At 52.9% G+C, this 22,800-nt stretch overlaps 1 protein-coding gene across 2 annotated transcripts; it reads right to left on the bottom strand.

Moving 5' to 3' along the window:
* Nucleotides 1–1,803: 1,803 nt before the first annotated feature.
* Nucleotides 1,804–20,350, bottom strand: Pwwp2b (PWWP domain containing 2B). Of its 2 annotated transcripts, none has more exons than XM_028787169.1 (3): nucleotides 20,195–20,350; nucleotides 12,257–13,952; nucleotides 1,804–2,580 (listed from the first exon to the last, which is right to left on the bottom strand). In XM_028787169.1, the coding sequence occupies exons 1-2, from the start codon at nucleotides 20,317–20,319 to the stop codon at nucleotides 12,275–12,277; spliced, it is 1,803 nt and encodes a 600-aa protein (XP_028643002.1). In that variant the 5' UTR covers nucleotides 20,320–20,350; the 3' UTR covers nucleotides 1,804–2,580; nucleotides 12,257–12,274. The 2 variants fall into 2 exon arrangements, with proteins under 2 accessions (XP_028643002.1, XP_028643003.1); XM_028787170.1 differs by having other exon boundaries at nucleotides 12,562–13,952.
* Between the last annotated feature and the right edge of the window lie 2,450 nt (nucleotides 20,351–22,800).

Below are 22,800 nucleotides of genomic sequence, written 5' to 3'. Positions count from 1 at the left end.
AAGAAACTGGTCTTTCTCTCCTCAGGATCTACTGGCCTCAGTCAGGACCTGTGGTTCAGCAATGTGGGTGGTATGAATAGTTATGGGCAGAGGGCAGGACCAGCCCCCTCTGAGCTGCTGCTGGGGTCGCCAGGGTACAGAGATCACACATCATGCTGGCCTGTGTCTTCAGTAAAGCCTGGGACAAGAGCCAGTGGCCTTTCCTCGTCTGATTTTTTTTTTTTTTTTTTTGAGACAAGATTTCACTATGTAGCCCTGGCTGGCCAGGACCTCACTATAAGATCCATCTGTCTCTGTCTATCACATCTGGCCCTGGCCCAATGCTCTTGAAGATACGTAATGCATTCCATAGGCAAAGCACAGGTGTACAGTCTACTAGGTTCTGTTTGTTTCAGAATAAGATATATTCCTATCCTTCTGCCCAGCAGAGCAGGCCTCCTGAAGACAAAAACCTCTATCCCAGGCCACAGATGGCAGGGTCCACTTGGCTCAAGCTAATTGGAAGCATGAATTCCCCTAGCACAGTCTTTCCTGGGGAACCCCTAAAAGGAAGTGCAGCAACTCAGGATCTGGCATAACACGACCACTATGTGACTACAGGGCCCCTGGTTGTCCAGAGGCCAAAACTCAGTCTTCCCAGATTGTAGGTCAGAGGTGGGGAGGCCATACCCAGGAAACACTTACGGGTGGCTCCCCTATCTTCCTCTCCCAGCCTCAGAACAAGGGTGGTGGGGGCACAAGGGCAAGGCTGGATGCTCTTACTCCTCCAAAGCCCCCCCTCTCATGCAAGGTCCCCACTTCCACGTGTGTATCTTCAAAGGTTCTCAGGGCCAGACACTGGGGGACTGGGGGAGGAGGGATCTGTTGCTTCAGCCATGAGCTGACTACACAAGGATGCCCAGAAGCTTCCATTAGCTAAGACACAGCCCTCCTGACACAAGGGCCTCCAGGGTGTCTGGGAGAGACTCTGAAAATGGAGAGATGTCATGTGTGTAGGGTCTTACAGTGTTTGCTGCCACACCTTCCTGCAAAGCTTGAATGTGAAGAAGGCTTTGCTGCTACAAAAAATTGGGAAACCAAGCCGGGCGTGGTAGTGCACACCTTTAATCCCAGCACTCTGGGAGGCCGAGGGAGCTGGATCTCTGTAAATCCAAGGCCAGCCTGGTCTACAAAAGGAGTTTCAGGACAAGAGAAACCGTCTCAAAAACTCACACAAAACAAAAACAAAAAAAAATAAAAAACTTAAAAAGTTGAGAGAACATTCTCCTACCTCCAAATCTCAGATCCAGACCTAGGGGATACCTTTAGAATAGCCCTTGGCCAGTCAGTGATGGATCTGCACCACACTCCTTCCTGAGTGTGGAGACCTTAGAGGCAACCAGGGCTCTCATATTGCCCACAGGTTCCTCCTGAGGGCTATGGCACCCTCAAAACCCAAGAGTACTTTCCATCAAAATCAGGAACGAGAAAAGCCATTACCGCCATATCAGGACATCCCTTAGCTCTAACTGAGCCAAAATGGAGACAAGAGGCTCCATTGGAGGAAACAACCAAACCATTCCAGGTCCAAGCCTCTGCCTGAGGGATTTAGGGTGGACCGGAAAACCCAAGAGCAAGGCCTGAGGCAGGAGACTGAAACTACCACCTAGAGCCAAGAATGGCCTTGCTTCAGATTTGCATCCTGTCAGGTGATCAGGAGTGAGCAATACAACCGGCACAGTGCCACCTGGACAGGGGTGGCCAGGGCCCTTCTCCAACCCATTAGAGGATTGTAGTCTCTCTCACAGGTCAGGCAGATACAGCTTTGAGCTATTCACCCTGTTTATTTCTTTTCATGCTTAAACAAAGAAGCAGAGACAGTTTTCTTTTCTTTCTGTTTTCTTTTTGGTCTTAGAAGTGACAGAGGGGAAAGGAATGTAGCCTCACAGGGCAGAGTCGGTAATTCCTAACCTGAGGCCTGTTTTCACTTCTGTCCTCCCTCTCCCCTTCCCAGTCCTGGTAACATAGCAGCATCTCAGATCAAGGCGGCCCTGAAGGCCAGGGCTGGGAGCCAGGGACAAATGCTTTGAATGGAATGTGGAAGAGATGCAACTAAGTTCCTGGCTCAAGTGCACAGAGACCCTATACCCAAGGGCTGGAGGAGAACCCCATACGTGCAGTTTGGTTTCCTCAAACCTGAAGGGTGGCTCAGGCTGAATAACGGAGGCCAGGCCCAGGAGGGTGCCCTGTAGCTAGGCCTCGCATCCACAGCAGGAGTCTCACAGCCTGAGCAGAAGGCCTTGCTTCTGTTTGAGGATGTCTAAGCCTTGCAGCCACTAGCATACAAAGCAGCAAACATTGTCACCAAGCTCCAGGACACTTCTTGGCTAGGAACGCTGAAGCCTGAACAGATACATTCAGCTGCGAGGAGCCAGGTGCCCTAAGCTGAGTCCCTCCCCATGCACACCTGCTCTTCTGGAGTCAGGCCAACCACTGTGCCCAGCATGTTTCTTTCTGCACACAGCCAGCCAGCGGCACATGGGCCCCTGGGACAGAAGTCAGAAGTTCCAGGACAGCAGCTGCACCCTCATTGTCGGTGACCTTGGGAGAAGAAGAAAGGATAGAGGTTACCAAGGGGTGAATTATAGGGAGCAGGATCCTAGAGGGTTCAAGTATCAGGACAGAGCACTTTGGAGTTTGTCTCAGTGTCCCCTCAGCCTTCTCCTTTGGGCACTATAGCTTTGCAGAGATCCCAGAGGCTGCTGTGCCCCCCCCCCACCCCCAGCTCTTACCAGGCCAGTGAGCCATACTTCCCTTGTTCCCACAACTTCTGCTGCCCATGACTCAGCCATGCCAGAGGAAGGTAGAGGGTCTTAGATGGTGGGAGGCTTTGGAATACAGGACCAGCCAAGTCCAGTAGGAGGGCCGATCACTAGGAAGTCTGCAAGGAAAGTCTGCTGTTTCCAAGGAAAGTCTGCTGTTCTAGTAATGACCTTACTGCACGGGAAGTCCTTGAATCCCTCAGTCACCCGGACATATCCTCCACCCCCAGGGTAAGGGAGGGCAGACCTCGAAAACAGATGTTGATGGTGATGATGAGTATGTGTGGATGGATGGAGGGGGCGTGGTATCAGCCCCAGACGTCTGGCTTATAGAGCCTTTCTACAGCTCCAAGCCTAGCCATTGTTACTACCCAGTGAGCACAGATACCTGTCAGCACTGTGCTAAGCTGAGGTGTTTTGGAGAAATGTGTGAACTCTTAAGCTAAAATGGATGCCTAACATGTCTGAAGCACTCAAGACCTTCTCTTCAGAGCTGCAGATAGGCAAGTAGCAGGACTATAAAGTGAATCGGACAGGAAGTAGGGACACTGCCAACTTCAGAGAGCAGATTCCTGTATGATCTGCATGACAGGCTCCATTTATTCCCGCAAACCTCAAGTCTCATTCCCAGCAAGCTGAGTCTGTACGTGTTGACGGGGAGGAATGTTCAAAGAACATGAAATCTCCGTCTAGGAAACAACTCTAGGGAATGCCTAACCAGAGAGACAGAGAATCCACAAATCAGGAGCTGGAGAGACGCCTCAGCATGCAAAATGCTTGCTGTGCTAATTGGAGGACTAGGGTTTGGATCCCCAGCACCTGGATGGGGTATGGCAACTACCCATGATCCCAGTCCAGAAGGCATAAGGAGGAGCCTCTGCTTGTGTACATGTATGTGCAGCGTGCTTGTGTGCACGAATGGGTCCATGTAGACAGTAAGCAGTTGTAGCAGGTGAGCAATCTACAGAACCAGAGGGACCCTGGTTCTCTGGACCCCTGAAGGCCCTTGAGAATCAAAGAAGGAACTAAACTCATCAAGATGCATATGTTAGAAAGTCATATGCAAACAGGTTCTGAGATGAAGAGCCTCGCCCATCACCCCAGCAGCAAAGTTCAGTTGACCTATAAATATAGCACACGGTCTTGCTCAGCATTCTAACCCACCCTGGCCCAGCCTGACTGACCTACACCCAGGCTGGTACACTTCTGAGAGATTGCTACTCTGGGTAGGGAGTTCCAGAGCTCTGAATGGTCTTGGGGTGCTTCTAAGGTCTGGCTAGGATCTGTACAGTTGTAACAGGTGTACTTGCAGCACGGCGTGTGTGTGTGTGTGTGTGTGTGTGTGTGTGTATGCACGCTCGCACCCATGTGCAGTGGGGCGGGGTGGGGTGGAGGTGGGGAGTGGAGGAAGGGAGAACCCAACTGACAACTACTTCTCCTGTCCCTTCTAACAAGTACTTTAAGGTTTGAAAGGGAAAAAACTCAGCCCTGGGAAACAATTAAAGCTGTCTCTCCAGCCACCGTGGCCTGACCTTTGGAAATGCCCTTAAACATCCTGTAGAGGCCTTCACTGGGGAAAAGAACGAACTTTGAGAGGAGACTCTCCAGAGCTCCTGGCCTTGAGCCTCTCTTTGTCCTTCAACTGGGGCTTTCAAAGAAGCCCTTCCTCTCCCACTCTCGGGGAGCTGGCCCTTTACCAGCACTGCAGGGCAAGCTTAGCTGCCCTGGGTTGCTGACAGGCTAGAACATCAGTCCTCTCCAGAAACCCACATTCTCCAGAGTATCAGGCTCATCCTATCCCATCCCATCCTGCCCTGCAGCTTGGGGTACCTCTCTGCGAAGACCCAGCCTTCTCTAGAGCTAAGACAGCTAGAGGGCTCACCCTTCAGCTCCCCTGACAAGGGACAGGAACAACCCAGACGTAGTTGCTCTCTGATGCTGCTCAGGGCTCGGGGGTTGGTGCACATGAGTCTGCTTGTGCTAAAATCAGAGGGATGAGCCTCCTGGATTAGGGACTCTAGGAGGAGTCAGGAGGGACCACGAGGGATGCCAAGCAGGGGAACTACAGAAACGCTTACAGCATTACAAAACACAGCTCAATTTTAAAAATCCAGTAATGAATGCAAATGAGATAAACTTGTATTATCGTGTTTGTGTCACAGCTTGACTCAGAGAGGAACTGTCCTCAAGGCCTTTGAAACACAGAAATGTGTTTCAAAGAGACCCTAGAACATTATCTATCACTTGTGTTGTGTTATCTATCACCGGGGCAACCTTGGTTGGCCAACCCTCCTTGTGGAGGGCATTAGTGGTCTTATATCCCCAAACTATCATATTGTAATGAAGTAAAAAAAAAAAAATGTGTAACATGCATTACTAAAAACAATTCAGCTTTGCATATGTAAAATTAATAATTGTGTTATTATAATACCATTAAGTTTTGCTATAAAGAAGAGAAAAGAAAACGAAAGAAAAGGAAAAGAAAAGTAATTCCCAGTGTTAACACTAGAAGCAATAAACAGTTCAGGAACAAGAGCAAGCTGGAGCATGGAGCAGCCTGGTCCCAGGCCCGGGCTCTCAGGAACTGTGAGGGCCTCAGGCCTGGCCAGAAAATAGACATTACCAGAGTGAGATGGTGGGTGTGGCATGAAGCAGGGATCCTACCAGATGCTGTGGTCACTGAAGGTCTGGGGCTGACTGGGGCAAGTGACTTAGGGAGGGCAATCTGAGCAGCAGAGGAACTCTTGTTAGAAGTAATGGGGGCACATTAAGGAGCACTGTGCAGTTAGAAAACATGGGCTGGGATGGAGCCAGGATGTGCTGGATAAATGCTGAGATCGGGGTGGGGTGGGGTGGGGTGGGGGAGAACACACACAGCTGGGAATGGATGACATGGTCAGCTGCTCACCAGCAATGAGGTGAGCCTCGAGACCACCATCAAGTGGTGGAGACTGGAAATATTCTCTAGAGGGGACAGCTTATGATATGACAGCTTCAAATCATCCCCCAAGTGAGAAAAGAGAGTAACTTCTTGATGAATAGTCTGAGGAAGGGTCTATCAAATGAAACCCAAAGCAGGTGGGTCAAGGACCATCATGTAGAGATGGGGGTGTTGAGACCATGTCCTCTCACTAGAAAACAGGCAGTATTTGGTCCAAAAGGTTCAGATAGGCAGGGGCATCCAGAGGCTTTGTACAGGGCCCATGATGCCCCCAGACACTTTAACACCTGGTATTCCAATTTACCTCCCACAAACTGTCTGTCTGGTCTGGTCTGCCTGCCTGCCTGCCTGCCTGCTCCCAACATGATACCCAGTGGCAGTGGTAAGGACAGGCCACTGGGAGCTAGTGGGTGGGAAGGCCTGAGCCCCTGCAGAAGGCCTGGAATTATAGGCCTTAGTTTCCTTCTGGAACAAAATAATTACAACCTTCCCAGAGGACCTGAATTCCCTGAAAGCGATGTAGAAGTCAGCTGACAACCCATGGGGGAGCAGAAGTGCTAGAAGAAAGAGCTGGTTTGGTGTGTTCCAATATGGGATGCTGTTCAAAGGCTGGATGGGGGACACACTGTGGTGTTGGGAGGCGGTGCACCGTGCACTTGGAGTCTAGAGGCATGTTCTCTCCACTCAGCTGGCACAGTGTACGCACTAGCACCTGCAATAGACTGGATCCCGATCAATATATGCTTTCCTAGGAGAAATGCGTAGGAAGCAGGAAGGTGAGTGGGGCCATCATGTTCCTCAAACTGGCTATCTCACTGTCTTCACAGATGGATCTTTCTGGAACAACAGTTTCTTCCCTCATGGGACAGACCCTGGAGCTCCACATCACAAAGGCCCATTCCAGATGCTGGCGCACAATTAGGCTGATGTTGTGAGAGCACAGAGGCAGTGGTCACTGCTCTTGTGTGGATCTTGGACCAGTCTATCCTTGAAGCTGTCTCCCCTCTGTTACATGAGAGGCTGGCACAGACAGTGTGTGCAGGCAATCTAATGAACAATATGCTAGGAATGTCGACTGAGCAGAATGGGGAGGAATGTTAATTCAGAACATGGCTGCTCTGGCAAGAGATCACAATCAAAGACCTTCTGGATCTGTGTAATCTAGGGTGATCTAGCCAGAGTACAGACATGGCTTTAATCCCAAGAGACACAGGCAAACAGATCTCTGAGTTCAAAGCTAGCCTTTTATAAAGCAAGTTTCAGGTAAAAACAAACAAAAAACCAAACCACCTTAGGTCCAAGAGTGGTGGTACACTCCTTAACTCCCAACACTCAGGAGACAGAGGCATGCAGATCTCTGAGTTCTAGTCAGTTCTGTTCAGTCAGTTCATGGAACTCAGAGGCAGTTTTACTGGGAGGGTTTTACAGAGACAGGCTAAAAGAGAGAACAAGCTAGACACAGGTGAAGACAGAACAAGCCAGAGAATTGAAGCCAAGCAGGACAATTCAATGAGAAGCTGAGAGAAGTCAGATTGAATCAGTCAGCTTAGAGAGGAGTTTTGAGCCAGAACAGCTGAGTTGAACCAGCCAGAGATTAAAAAGAACTAGAAAGGGTGAGCTTCTTCAGCAGTAAGTCTCAGAGGCTGAAAACATTCTAGGCCTACATTAGATTGTACGAAGGCTAGAAGCTTCCAGGACTAGGCTTATGTTAGCAGACAGAGGGAGTGAGCCTTCAATTACATGAGGAGAATAAAAAATACTTTTACAGGAGGATGACTGAGAGGTGGGGTAGTACCCTTCATAGACTTAGACCTTAGTCTCTGGAACCTGATCACATCAGTTTCTATTACGTACTTCCACAGAAAAAAACCCAATTAGATGTTTCTGAGATGATTACACTGAACTATAGGATGCCATTATAGGTCCTTATCAGAAAGGCAGCGTATGATACCACACTGAGGAAGATTATGGAGGCAGACCAGAGGGATGTTGCTGTAGCCAGCAGCACCTGAAAGGAGCTCAAGAGTTGGTTACCCTCTCCAGCTTTCTGAGGGAGCCCAGCTGGGCTTAGCTTTCAGGCCTCTGACTCGAAAGGACACCTTTGCAGGCCCTACTTTGTGGAAGTTTGTTACCATGGCCACAGGACAGACTGACTCTAGGGAGGATGACAGCTCAGCAAAGGGGAACATCCGAGGCATGGGTGTGCTGTACTCCCTGGCAAAACTTTAAAGCTTTCAGCCCAACATCCTGGCCACTCGAGGTTGGGGCCTAAACGCTCAAAAGTCTGAGGCCAGTGATGTCTCAGTAGACACCTAGGAGTTGAGTCCTGGGATGACATCCCCTCTTCTTTGTAGGGAAGTGCCATAACTTTCAGTCCACACAGCACCCAAGCATTGTGCTGGCCACCTGACAACTCTGTGCTTCTGTCAACAGATTGCTCAGGCACTTGGGAAAACAGAAAAGAGGCACCATTAACCAGAACAGGTATACTGTACACCTCTTGGCCAATCCCCAGGCAGAACCTGGCAACCATCAACCCAGTACTCTTGTCTTTATATAGAACTGTGGTACTTGGTAGGCAAACCCCCAACCCATTGCTGTCAGCCCGAGGCCCCCCCCTCTCTGATCCTATGTGGCTTCCTGTCCCCAAGGGTAGTCAGCCTATTTTCTCCTGGACCCTCTTCTTGCTTCCATAGTGCCACTCTTGTCAACACTCTCCCACTCCCCCCACACGCATCCCCACCACTGCCACATTGAATGCCCCTCACCTCTAGCCTGTGGTACCAGCTCTCTGAACTTTCCACTAGAGCCACTATGAGCCAGGCCCCAGGTTCTTTCTCACCTCCATTAGCCCACCAGGGCCACTGGGAAGTTAGGACTGTGGGGCAGGAAGAAGCAGCACTCTCTTTTCTAAGGAGTCAACACCACACATCGCCCAGCCTCCCCAGCTTGTTTTGGCATAAATGACTGGACCTGCTTACTGCTCTGAGTCCTGTGTTGCAAGCACCCTTGTTCCTAGGAGGAGGCCAGAGTCTGCCTGGAATTGCCTTCCACAATCTCCTATACCCCCATTTAGATCTCAGCTCAAGTCACCTTCTCCAGGAAGCCTTCCTGGATAACAGTATAGGTCTGGGTTCCCACCAAATGATCTGTTTCAAATCCCTGTCCCTTCCTTCCTGGAGCATGCCTGTGTGATTATGACAAGCTAATTTGGGACCTGTGACTCAGAAATGTCTCCAGGATTCTACCTACCCTGCTAGCTCATATCCAGTTGAGTGTTTAGAGGAAAGTAGGTGGCAGATAGAGTAGCCAGAGGCAGAAGGTAGGGCCAGGAGCTGGAGAGGAACCTGAATTCACACCAACCCTTTCCAGTCTTTGCTACCCTCTGCTTGGGGAGCACCCACTCATACGTAGGTAGATTAGGTGGTCAGCTCCTGCAGGGCTCCAGGGAGCAGTATAGACCGGAGCAGAAGAAACCTGCCCTGTCCAACCAGGAACATAGGCTCTGCTTCCATACAAGAATCTCCAAGAGCTTCTTGCCCCTAGCCAGTAAACTCACACCAGACCCCCTGGGTAAACAACCCTGGAGCCTAGGTAGAAAAGGTATGGTGGTCACTTGCAAAGGCAGCTGCCTACAAGTTCACTCCTAAGCCCATAGTGTTGCTGTATCCCTCACATATCCACAAGACAGGTGCCACTGTCACCCTGTGACAGCCAAGGAAACTGAGATCTCTCTGCATGTATGAGTCAGGACAGCCTAGCCTGTACATCTGGATCAGGACCTACTTGGAAGAGTCATTGATTCTGATACATAAGTGATACCACATCCCAGGAAGAGTCAGGGGACCCAGCTCCCCCAACCCCTGTCCAGTACGGAGGGTGTCCACACCAAGCCCCAGTCAGCTGATCCTTCAGCCATTCATCAAAGTGAGTAAAAGGGTCTTTCAGGGATGAGATACTGAGCTCCATGCCTTTGGAAGGGAATAAATATAGCTGGCTTTCTCTGATGACTCCCTGCACACAGGAGAGTGGCACCCTCCTTCCCTGACCTTGAAGGATTGCTCTTCCTGCCACAGCAACCTGCAATCTTCAGGGTCAGGTGTGGCCTGCCAGTGAGCTGGACCTGGAAGCTGACCTTCTTCATCAGGCCTCTCCTACCTGAACTCAATCCCTGAGCAGCTTCCTGTCCTGAAATGTCCAGGTCAGCAACTGTGCCCTTCACTGGATCCCCACCAGCATCTCAAAAGCTTCTGCTTAGAGGGCCAGGTCCCCAGGTATCCCTCCTATACAAGCTGGAAGGGATTAACTCTAATAGCACTAGGGGTACTGAAAAGCACATTTGTCCACCAGGGGACTCTAATTCACACAGCAGGAGCCTCTAGCTGAAAACACCAGCTCCATTGCTGATGAGCACTTGACTTGCCTGGCAGGAACCTCCTCTCCATGTTTATAAAGTCCTCACACAAAAAGCAAAACACTGGCCAGACAAGCACCGCTGAGCACTCTGCAGCTATAGGGACCCAGTGCCTCACACTCCCAGAAGGCAAAGGGCTGCTGGGTGCATGCCGGTCCAGGCACAGCCCAGGACCAGGGGCCAGGCAAACCAGTTGGGTGAGATTTTTTTCCCCCTCTGCTTCCGGATAAACAGGGCCTGCTCAGAAGCTACAAGGCTGCATTCTCCGAGGTGCAGCTAAGGCCTGGCTGGGTTTCCAGACTCCCTGGGTCCCTTCGGGTAGATGTCTCCAGTCACCATCTCTGTCTATACAGTGGATAGGAACCGAAAGTCAGTTTGTAAGGACCAGGCTAGATAGACTCCATCTCTCACCAGAAGCTGGATTTATGCCACATAATTGGGGCATGTGAGAGGCACTCAGCCTTCATCCATTCTGCCTCCAGCCAAGCCAGTGCCACGATCAGCTGCTAAACAGAGAGAGGCAAGGCAAGGAAGATGAGGAAGGACCCAGCAAGGCCGAGCCAGGTGCAGAGTGCGCCAGGACTGGGTGTGCTGCAGGACAAGTTACCTGACCCTTCTCTGTTTTAGCCTGATGGATGCCCTGCCTTAAGAGATGCAGAAACTGGAGGCTGCTGCCACAACCCCCATGTCTGTTTTGTACCTGCCTCATCCTACACAAAGGTCCCCCAAGTGAGAATAGGTTTGGCTGTTATGTATAACCAGGGACCAGTGGAGAGGGTAGAGGCCACAGCAGCCTGAAAGCTGGCCCCAAAGCCTGCCTCCCAATACTGCTTCCTCTCCTGGAACCTCCAATGCAACTGAAAGAGCAGTAAATAGGCTTGAGAGGTATCCCAGAAGGACATCAGTTGGTCCTTCTAAGGAGCGAAAGACTAACAAAAGGCTATCGCCCAAGAAACCATGATGTCAAAATGGTAGAAGAAAGCAAGTGGTCTGGGCAGACAGATCACTGAGGGAACGCCAAGTCAGGGGTCTAGCTGGAGGTAGATGCAGGGCTCCTGTCTTCTGAGTATAATCACCTGACACGAACTCTATGTCTCTGTACCATGAAATCAGCATTAAGCCAAGGATTAAGAAAAAATAAAGAAGCCGGGCGGTGGTGGCGCACGCCTTTAATCCCAGCACTTGGGAGGCAGAGGCAGGCGGATTTCTGAGTTCCAGGCCAGCCTGGTCTATAGAGTGAGTTCCAGGACAGCCAGAACTACACAAAGAAACCCTGTCTCAAAAAACAAAACAAAACAAAACAAAACAAAACAAAACAAAACAAAGAAAAAGAAAAAAGAAAGAGGCTGCTTGGAGCCAAGAAGAGAGCATTAGACCCTCTGCAAGAGTCATCACCATGGCAGTCAAAGCTGGAAGGGGCTATCAGATGTGAGTATGTCCAGGGAGAAGTGCAGGCAGACCATCTGAGGATTGACTTCTAAACTACAGAGTTCTCCCAGAAGAGCTCAAGACACTGTACCCACCACCCAGAACTGGGTGTACCTGGCTACACTGAGGACCATTCAGGAACCATCACACCTACAGAGAAGGAGGGATGGGGCATGCTGAGTGGAACGGCCAGCTTGAGGCGCAGAGGCCAGCTCTACTGGAGGGTCAGAGGCTTTCCTTTCTCCTTGCCTTGCCTCCCTCCTCCCTGCCAGTCAGATGCCTGGCCCACACAAGAGAGTAAAAGAAGATTCCTCTTCCCTCAGAGTGACAGAAGATGAAAGCCTGACTTTTATCCTTCTACTCTCCCTTCACCCCAGCCAGAGTCGGGCAAATGGCATCCCTTTCTCAAAAATCCTAGCAGAAGACTCATGGGCCTTCCTTTGACAACTGGCTGCAACACTCTAACAAACACAAACATCCGATAATCAGACCCTTTAAAGCATCCCTCTTGGGATGTGTGAGCTCCAGAGACATCAGAGAGGGCAACAGTGTTTAGGACAGCCCACTTTGAGCCACAGGCCCAGTGTCTGGCTCTCTAGCGTCTGGGTGTTGAACATAGGCTCATGCTGGCTGCTTTGGAAACAGCAGGCACCTAGTGAACACAAGACTCACCTGCTCTTGGAACCAAAGTTACATTTCAAACTGGGTCAAGAGCTCCCTTATTTCTGGGGCCACATGTTGTGTGGCGTTTGCAGCCTCAGTTATAGCTTTCCGATACATCCCCTTCTTCTTACGGTTAAATCTCAGCTTGAAAAATTCAGAGAAAGGGGACAGTTTTGAAATAGACAAGAATGATGTAGTCGGAGACCCAAACCATGAGACTTTTGCTTCTTGCCAAGAGGGCTCTCCATCCTCCTTCTGGCCAAGGCTGATGTCAAGGACACGCGCTGGCCACCAAGGAAAACCATGAATCTTACCCCACACAATGTCCCCTACAGCCACCGTCCTTCCATCTTCAGTCACACACTGTGAGACGCTCTGCGTGTGCAGCCTGACTGTGAGGGGAGGGACTGTCTGGCGAGTGTCAGCAGAAGATGAAGGAACAGAGGCACTGTCGCCAGATGACAGGTCTCCTGTGTCTGGAGATGTCACTTCTGAACCAGATGATTTTAATTCATCCAGGCTGTCGGTGCTGCACACAGATTCACTGGTACAGTCTGCTCTCCTCCCAGGGCAGTCAACAAGAAAAGCCAAGCCATGACGGCCATGTTTACCTTGGGGAAACCTCTTGAGGTCATCGTCCTCACCAGAACTTCCAGAAGACAAGTCCTCTAGCCCAGGGGTAGAGCCATCAGCAAAGAGAGCAGGCGAGCTGGCCAGGGGGCCTCGTGAGCATCCGTTCAGCTCCTCCACCAGCTCAGCCCTGTACAGGGGCTCATGCTCTCCGTCCCCCAGCCGGTGGGGCTTCAGGCGGATTTTGGGAGGTGGCAGGTCAGAGACAGGAGGCACTGGACGAGTCAGTTTCAGCTTGGGGATGGAGGCTGAAGGCCCGCTGGGTAGTCGGTCTCCACCACCCCTGGCCTCCACATCCCTCGATACCTCTGAGTCCTGACTGCCATTCTGTAGAGACTGTTGGGGGCAGAAGGGCTCCACGGAGCCATGTACTCTGGATGGGATCTTGACCACCTCACCCTTACCCTGTGGTGTGCTGTAGGAGATCTTGATGACTGGGCTCCTTGGGACACGCTCTCCAGCAACCCTGTCCTCTTCCCGCTTCTCCCTCTTGCTCCTCCTCGGGGCAGCCATAGCTATGACAGCACTGTCTTCTGGTTCTTCTGGCTTTCGGTGTTCACTGTCAGGGCCACTGCCTAGCCTCCGGCGGGGTTTGGGGGTGTTCAGGGGGCCGGGACTGGCCTCCTGAGGACTCACAGTACTCTTGCATTTCTCACATAGTATCTGACGTGGCCGCAGGCGGATTGTGCTAAGAATGAGTCTGCCCGGATCCCGGTTTCTGGAAAGTCGCCGACGGGTCCGCTTGATGGTCCTGGGTGGGGGCTGTGGCACCCACTGGTGGTAGGTGTTCCTCAGCCATAGCGGGTGGGGGAAGGGGGCACCCTCAAAGTAAGGTGGAAAGGGAGGCAGGTTCCCGGCAGGCACAGGTGGTATAAGAGGTGGGGGTGGCTCAGGCACAGCTGTCTTGGGAGGCTGATCCTTCTCAGGGTCTTTGTGGTGAGGAGGCAGAGGTCCCGTCTCCAGCTGCATCACTTCTCCAGTTCCCGCCTCAGGAACCTGGCCATGACAGCTGATGGCAGAGGAGTTGTCAGCCAGAGGCACTAGAGTAGATGGAGACAGGCCAAAGAGGCCAGACCTGGTGGAAGGGAACAAAACCAGAGTGAGAATAAGGAGGATTCTAGCTATGGCCAGCAACTGTCACCTAACCAGCTCTAGGCCTGGGAGGCCATCTGCAGAAATTAAATTCAGTTCTTCCTCCCAGTCCCATGCTTCCAGAAATAAGACTCAGACTCAAAATATATTTACAAGTATCTAGTCCATATAGGTAGGCTCTCCTCTGACTAGATCATAACTTGTTATAACCCATTTACTCTAAGCTACATTCTGCCACATTGCTGGTTACCTGTGCTCAGGTACCATGCATCTGTCTCCTCACATTGTCTGGGGCAAACCCTCTCCTGCACTTCATACCATCCCAGAATCCTTTCTGCCTCTTGATGTTCCACCTCTTATTTCCTGCTTAAGCCATAGGCCATCAGATTTATTATTGTCAGGTGCCACATCCATGCAGACATAAGATATGCTCTCTACAGTCATCTGGATCTAGGTCCAGAGTGGTGGATTGTCATTCGACAGGTACCAGGACCCACATGTCCTGTGACACCTGGCTTGAGGGCTTCTTCTTGGTCAGAGTATTAGAATCTGAGTCTATAGCCACAAGAAAGAGGGCTTGAGGCTGGAATGTTTCTAGAAGACTGAGGAGAACATCTGCATCCTGGGACAGGACATGGCCCAAAAGGAAGTCCACCTGCCCCACAGCCAGCAGCTGCAGAACCCAGGCCTCTGCTCATGTGCCTCACTTTCCCTTCCCTTCTTTAAGAGAAAGGGGGCACTCAGCTTGCTAGAATCCCACCCCAGGCAAGCCTCTTGGCCCTGAAGAATGTCTTATGGAACACCCTGGTCCCAGATGTCTGATATGCGTGCAGGGTGGGAGCCACATGTGGCCAGATGCAGCCAGAGCCACAACTGCAGCTGCTCTGAGGCCAGAGACACCAAAGCAGAGCCCTTGGGGTGCTAAAACTTCCCAAAGTCTCACCATTGGACTTTCCTTCCATGGCCCCGAGATGAGGATCATCAGCCAGCCTGTCACCTCTGGAACCCACCTTCAGAAAACACCACAGGGTCCCAAATGAGGGTGTTGGCAGAAAGGGGAAGCTAGAATACCTGCTCCAGGGAGGAGCAGAATTCCTGTGACAGTAACAGGCATCCAGGTCCTGGGGAACATGATATTCTGCCCAGACAGGACTAAGAGCCAGAGAAGGCCCAGGGAGAGCAGGAAGGAATGGCAAGTGGCTGGTTTGGGAGGCAGGGCAGATAAGGGACCAGGGGTGGAGAGTTGCTAACTAAAGCTGACCTTCCTGGCAGCTTCCACAGTTACCTAGAGCATAAAGTGGGGGTTCCCTCTAGCCCCTCCTCTTCTGTTCATCCCTGCAGCCTCCATGTGATAAAGGTGCTGTTAGCAGAGAGCACTCCAGAGTGCTTGCTTTAACCCCAGAGGCCTAGGGCAGACTCTCCAGGCTGAAGATAGACATCCACTGGCTGCAAACCCAGGCCCTTTCCCAGAGTCCAGGGGCTGCATTCTCCTGAGAAATGGCAGGACCCTGGCAGCATGCAGCCACTCTTCCTTCCTGGAGCTGCTGCCCTGCCCCTGCTTTGGCCACACCCAAGGCCTGCCTAGTCGGTAAACAGAACAGCTCACCCCAGGTCAAAGCAGGCTGGCTGATGACCTTCCAGTAGGATAGCTGAGGGCAACTTCTAGATTTTGGGAGGCCATGGAGCATCAGGGCTCTGCTTTGGTGCCTCTAGCCTGTAGGCAGTAAAGGCTGTGACTGTGATTTGAGCTCCCTCAACCCTTTAGCAGTTCCACAGAATGACAAGCAGTGACACTCCTTCTACACAGATAAGACAAGGAGATGAAGGGACGTGCAGACATGTCCCAGTCCTGTGATGTTGGGATCCACTGCCTCCAGGTATGAAGATGGCCATGGCACAGGGAAAAACAAGTGGACAAACTGTGACCTGGCCTGGGGGACATAAGGGATGTGGATTCCAACCCTCAACGAGGCCAGGCTGTGGCCCAAGCTGGTCAGTCTCAAGGACAGATGCTCACAGGAAATGCTACACATCTTGGCAGTGAGAGAAACCTGTCAGGGTTCACAATAGACTAAGAGGGCCTGCTGAATGGGTGCATCTTTGGGATGGAGGTACCTGGAGATTAAGAAAGGATTCACCTGCTGGGCAGTGGTGGCACACACCTTTAATCCCAGCACTTGGTAGGTAGAGGCAGGTGGATTTCTGAGTTCAAGGCCAGCCTGGTCTACAGAGTGAGTTCCAGGACAGAAAGGGCTATACAGAGAAACCCTGTCTTGAAAAACAAACAAACAAACAACCCAAAAAAACAATAACAAAAGGAGGATTCGCCGGGGCAGGAACCATATCTCTAAGAAGCATAGCACTGAACCTCTAAGTTCAAGAAAAGGTGGGGACACTGAGCAGGGCTGAGAAGCCCAGGAAGCTATAAAGAGGGGCCATATCCAAATGCAAAAGCAGTAGAGACTCAAAGGGGACAGAGACATAGGGCTCTCAGGGACACTGAGGCTCTCCTGTCTTCATGATGCTCTGATGAGGACACAGTCCTGGGGACATATGGCCTGGTCCAAAGTCCTCAGTAAGATACCAGTGTCCAAATCATGTCCCTGGGGACTCACCTGTGGGTATGTCTCAGCTACTCACCCAGAGTAGCCTGGCTAAGGCCAGCCCATGGACAGGAAGAATACAGTTCTGGCTGTTTGCCAGAGCTCTGGGCTGCCCCTGCTTGCAGCTGCCTCCCTTTGGCTTCCCGGATCCACAGGCAGACCCAGGACTCACGAGGCTGCTGGCGCCCAAGTGGCACCCTCCCACCCCTACTATGTCTGTCTGAGACCTTCCTCCCCCAGCCTGTGGTGGCAGAGGCTCTCCTGCCACTGCCTGAGGGTTGAGTCAACAGACTCCTGGATCAGAGGCATGCGGATGTGCAAAGCTGGGAGGTAGTCTGCGGAAACTTCTCTACATAGCTATGTTGCCAGGAGCCTGCAGCCCCAGGAAGGCCCAAGTCCAAACACCCAAGGCCCCACCTTAAGTTGTACACCAGGGCTTGCTTACTTTAGAAAGTCCCCCCAGCCTTTCTCCAGCTCAGCAAACAGCCATTGAGCAGTAGGGCTAGAGAGCTGGATGGGGCCAGGAACAGGAAGGTCTTGAAGGAAATAGTGGGCTGCTTGGGACTGCTATGTGTACAGAGGCCTCCAGGGGCCACCTCTGCTTTGGGAGTCAAGTGAGTAGGTTTTCAGGACAAGTCACAGCCTGGATACCAGAGCAATCCCTTTTCCAGAGTGTACAACTGGACTTGTCCTGCATCCTTGGACACAGACCCCAGATTTCCAGAGGATAGGTGGACCCTGCATTTATTAGCATCATGTCTTCCTTGACCACCCTGTCAACATTTCTGTGGTACAGTCCCCAAGACCAGCATGCCAGCCAGGACCCCACTACACCAACTGTGATGCACAAGGTACCTGGAATCCTCCAGTTCCTTAAGGGCACAGAGGATGTCTGAGTACTATGGTAACCTCTGTGTCTACTACATAATCTCAGAAATGCCTACCAGCACCTGAGCCTCCACCCTGAGTGGCATATTCCAGGACAGAACTTGGTGCTCTTTAGCCTGGTGACAGGCAGTGACTGTGGTCTTGGTCAAAGTGGTCAAAGAGGATGTCACACTGACCATCCCAGCAGGTAGACTCAGCGGTTGTATGGTACAGTTTAAGAATCAACAGCTCAGATTAGAAGTCCAGAGTCAGTGGACCTTTGCTATCTTGCAGACTACCTTGGGCCAGCGTTACTTCACCTGAGGTGCTCAACAAGAGACATACCTCTATACCACCCTGCCCCTTCACGAGTGACCTGGGTCAGCACACTTTGGAAGGGATCATCCAAAGTTTGTAAGCAGGGATCATAAAGGGAGCTTGTCAGAGGCTTAGCCCTGGCACTCCCGGGCACAGTGCAGCTGCTCAGCGAAAATGCAGGCATGCATAGGTACCCAGAGCAGCAGAGAACTTGCTTCAGGCTGCTCTACAGCCAGGCAGCAGATTCAAGATGTAAGAGGGAGGAGGGACTTGGTATTGTAACAGGTGGCTTCTGAACAAGACCCCCTCTGAGCTCCCCAGCCATCTGCAGACAAGGAAGGGAAAAAGAGTAAACATCTTTCAGTCTAACTTCATGATGAGCACCCATGGTGGCTGGATTCAGCCTCAGATACTTCCACCCAGCAGTCTATATGAACGGGACCATCCACGTCACATTTCCAATTTAGCAAGGAGGAAGCACAGTGATCAGGAACCATAAAGGACAACCAGGCCACCAGGTCTGTATCCAAACTATGGGAGCTCTGATGCCCATAAACCGCAGCACCTTAGGAATGCTGACCTGCTAGTTGCTTTGAGCCCCAAAGGCTCCCCTGGGGTGGGAGGAACTAGGACTTGAGAGCTCTTCCTTGGCTCACATCCAAGGACTGGGCCTCCATAGGAGCAAGGACAGGTACTGGACCCTGAGGAGAAACTGGTACCTGCGAAGACAGGTCAGCAATGGAGGCTGAGAACAGACCCTGCAGCCAAAACCACGCAGACAGCTCCTGAGCTGTGCTCAGTTCTGCCTGAGAAGCAGAGCTGTAAACATTAGCTTTGCAACTCATAATACTATGGATAGACCACAGGAAACAGAACCAAGGGTGGCCTGCAGAAAAGATCAGCGGTGGGGAAGGAGAGACAGTTTCAAGGCCAATCCTTGGAGGGCTGGAGGGGCAAGGAAGGACCACCTTATCTGGGTTGCAAGGGCAACCAAAGCCACTGCAGAGAAGAGCTGTGACCACTGACCAAGCTCCAGTCTCCAAGAGGCTCTGGTTATGGTAGACTGTGGGGCACAGACACACATACATCCTATAGCTGGATAGATTCCCATGCTCACCATCCCAGCATAGCTTCTATTCATGAAGGGTGTATGCATCTGCAAGCCAGGTTAGCCATCGGCCTCGGCCTCGGGGCAGAGATCCCACTATCTCTGTAGACACAGCCACAAGATAGGACTACCTCAGCCTATCTTATCTTGAGCTCTGGAGCCTGAGAACTGGGGGAAATGCAGGTCCTCTGCTGCAGACACTCTCTAGGGAGAGGCCAGAGCAGGCTGCACAGGTAGAGCAGGGGTGCAGCCCTGCGGGCTCAGGACTGAGCCAGACCTGCCTAGGGAGAACAGGGCAGACAACAGCGAGGTGGGGGAGGGCTTACACTGGAAGCTTTCAGGTGACTGTTCTGCAGCCCCTGAATGTCACCCCATTATAGGCACTCCCTGTACTAACCAACAAGAGAGGGGCACCAGTCACACGGGAGGCCATATGTTAAGTCACATGACTTGTGCATAAATGGCTTCTAGCACATCTAATGAAGACATGTCAGCAGGGTAACTGTCAAGGAGGAAGGGCTCTGCTCTGTGGTGGGAACCCAGGAAAATCTGGGCTTTAGGAAGGGAAAAAGTTGGGTCTTTGAAAGCAGAGCCTTTTTCTGTTCCTAATCCTAGCATAAAGCCTGGCTGGAGCAGAAGAGTCACAGACTGATTAATGCCTAATCATTTATCCGGCAGTGACAGCGCAGTGCCATGTGATTCTGGGTTCAGGTGTCTGCTCTGCGCTGCAGAAGCCCCTGCAAAGGGTATACAGGTGGTCTCAGGAGCCAAGCCCAATGCGCCCCTCCAGGAGAGGCATTGGCCCTGTAACTTGGATCTTCCACTCCCCCACAAGGCGCCTGCCTAGGCAGTGTTTCTACACCCCGCAGTCGTCGCAGCTGGTCTCCACCAGCCACTCAAACAAGCCTTGGGCTTCTCCCCCTTCTTGTGACAGGTGAGGCCACGGCATAACTGACCCCCTTAAACGAATCACAATTCTGCAAACAGTCGAATTCACCAGTGCGTCTGAACAAAGAAAAGTGCATTAATTATGGCAGATGTGCGGAGTTTCAGGCAAGGCTTCCCGTGCGTCCCGGCCGGCACCCGCAGCCCCTCTGCGGGGCCGCACGCTCTCCTGCCCCGAAAGTCACCGCGACTTTGGGAGAGAGCCACTTTCGCACCCGGACCGGCGGCCAGCTGGCGCGCCTCAAAACCCCGGCCCAGCAGAAACTGAAAGCGGACGCCGAGCTTTGCTGCTTCTCCCGGAGCCCGCTTCGGAACCTTGAATCGGTGGAGGAGTGTCCCGGGGGATTCCGAGGAGTCCCGGGCCCGCGACCCTGCCCCGCTCACTTTTTCGTGCAATCCAGCAGGATCCCGGCGAAGCTGCGCTCGCCACAGCTCACGGTGACCACCAGCGCGCCGTTGACGACCTGTTCCACCCGCACCGGCAACCGGCAGCCGGCCCGCGGCTCCATGCTCCCGCCGCCTCCGGAGGCCGCCCCCGCCCGCCACCGCCGCCGCCGCCGCCGCCGCCGGGTCAGCCCCGCGTGACGCCGCCTGACGTCACAAAGCTCTCTGTGCCGGCCGCCACCGCGGAGCTGGGCTGGGGCGCGCGGCCGCGGGCTGCGCTCCCGGGAGCCCGAGGGCGTGGGGCGGTCCGCCCGCCGCGTGCGCCCCACAGCCGGCTCTCAGAGCTGGGCTGGCAACGCATTGCGGGGCCCCACCGGGCCGAGAGAAGGGTTCGTTAATCTTGACGCCACGCTGGCTAGGAATGCCCCCCTAGGAGGCCTTGCCAGGAACCGAAGGGTAGCGGGGACACTCCCCGAGCCCAGGCCCTTCCCCCACTGCTGCTCTGGGTCCCACCCCGGGCCCCACCTCCTTCCTGATCCTGTCCTGGGGCCACTCCCTGAGCCCGGCGCACCCTGGGGCCCTTCCCCCAAGTACTATGGGGGTCCCCTGTCTACCGGTTTGTGCTAAAGTACCCCGGCAGCGTCTCCTACGCACGACTCCTGTGTCCACTCGGTACTTGGAAAAGTCTGTGGGCGCGTATATTTGAAGCGAGTCAGGCCTGGCAGAGGAGACTCGGGGTGCCGAGGGACATCAGTGGGGCCCTTGTAAGAGGCCTAGTGTCACCCTCACCACAGGGGCGACCTGGCACTGAGCTACCCAGGTGTGCTCGGTGCCTCCTAGGCGACTATAGGACTCCCGTCAGTTTGAGGACCTCGCAAGGCGCGGGGCTGGCCAGCACTAGGGTTGGTTGGATTATTCTATCCAGAGTTCTGGGACCGGTCTCTTGCGTCTCCTGGGACCAGGCGCTGCAGCACGCCTCGCCAGTATGAAGTATGAAGAGTCACCTCCCATGAGCAAGAGCGAGGCTCCCCGGGCGTGTGCAACCGGGCCCGCGAGGGCAGCCTGGCCATGAGTGGGAGGTGGCGGCGCCCGGCGGACGCCTGACCGCCACCCTAGACCTCCTCCGGCTTCCGCAAGCACTTGCACTCTGGATCCGGATTCGGAACCTGTAACTGACTGCCTCCTAGGGTCGGTCACGTTGCAATGACCAATGGCGTCTGCGAACCGGGCCCCTAAGCATGACTTGCATCGCCTTGACCCTGCATAGTTGACGCCAATGGCGGGGAGGCACTGACCACAGGTCTACAGGGCCTATGTCCCTCTCAGCTTGGGACTGGCTTCTTGCCCTGCTAGGACTTGCTTCGGGGCTGCTACTACTGACGCCGCTTAGGACAGCTGAGGCCGCCCCGGCGCCACTTTACCTCGCCTTAAGGCGACACTAGAGCAGATGAGAAAGTCTGGGCGGAGTCCGACTGAGGGGCAGTCCCCCTCCCACAAGCGTCTGTTTTCCTCACGTCTTCTCTCCAGAGCTGGGTGCTGCAGATTTTGGAGGAAAAAACCGTGGCTACAGGAACCATTCCCAGCTCAGTCCCAGGCGGAGGGCTGGTGGGAGGCTGCCCACTCGCTCAGCCCAGACACTAAGCATCTGTGCCTGAGTACTGGGGATGCCTGCTAAGTACAGACTACAGCAGGACAATCCCTAACCCCGGTTCAGTAGCTCCCAAGCTGGAGACATCTACAATCTGAGCAACTGGGGCTGAGAGGAAAGGAGTAGTCGGAAAAAAGACACTTGAGCAAGCAGGTGCCCTTGTAGAGGCAAGGTTTAGATAGAAAATCTCCAAGATGCCAAGCTCTGATGTGGGGCATGGACGGAGGGACACCTTGAAAACTGCCAGCTTATTGTGTGGATAAGGATCTTGCTTCTATTAACTCCCAGATGTCAGCAAGAAGGGCAGTTTGGTCGTGGTAAAGGCCAGTGACTAGGAAGTCTGGAAGTCCAAGGGACACAGGAATCTAGGGTTCCGTGGCAGGAAGCTTCTGGGTTGAAGCTTCTGGTTCTAGGGGAGCCAGAGGCCACCTGTGCTGCTTAGAGAGTCTGCCTGCCAGGTTTGTGATGGGTTTTTAAATGTGTATTTGGAAGACATTTTTAAAAATCTGTTCTCTGTTTGGTAGAATATTTTAACAGCCAGCAAGGAGATGGATTTACAATTTAAACACAAGCCTTTCAGGGCCTTGTCCCAGCCCTGCCCACCCGGACATGGAAGCTGGCCAGCAGTAAGCTGCTTTCCCTTTGGAGCCTGGACTAGGCTTCAGGACCCACCTTCCGCAGCTGTCCGGTTCCCTCTTGTCACTAGCTCTCTGCCTGCCTCCATTTTACAGATGACTTATTCCCTTGCAGGCCCTGGCAGAGCAGCATCCTTCTGAGGCTCACTGACTCACTACATAGCGTTAGTGGGGAGACTCACAGGACTCCAACCCATGACTGTGCAGGGTGCTACCACAGCCACAGGCCTGTCCCAGGGTTGCCTGGCCAGACAACTGGTTAACTGGTGATGCGCAACACACACACACACACACACACACACACACACACACACACACACACA

Source organism: Grammomys surdaster, unplaced genomic scaffold (genome assembly GCF_004785775.1).
Source record: "Grammomys surdaster isolate TR1022 unplaced genomic scaffold, NIH_TR_1.0 125612, whole genome shotgun sequence".
Taxonomy (NCBI): domain Eukaryota; kingdom Metazoa; phylum Chordata; class Mammalia; order Rodentia; family Muridae; genus Grammomys; species Grammomys surdaster.
The sequence above is the reverse complement of the archived record's forward strand: the minus strand, read 5'-3'. Positions and strand labels throughout refer to the sequence as shown.

Excerpts from the sequence above, each read along its gene's own strand:
- Pwwp2b (XM_028787169.1), bottom strand. The coding sequence starts at position 20,319 with ATGGAGCCGCGGGCCGGCTGCCGGTTGCCGGTGCGGGTGGAACAGGTC. Across the intron at positions 13,953-20,194 it reads CTGCTGGATTGCACGAAAAA|GTCTGGCCTCTTTGGCCTGT; the intron begins GTGAGCGGGGCA and ends CCCTTCCACCAG.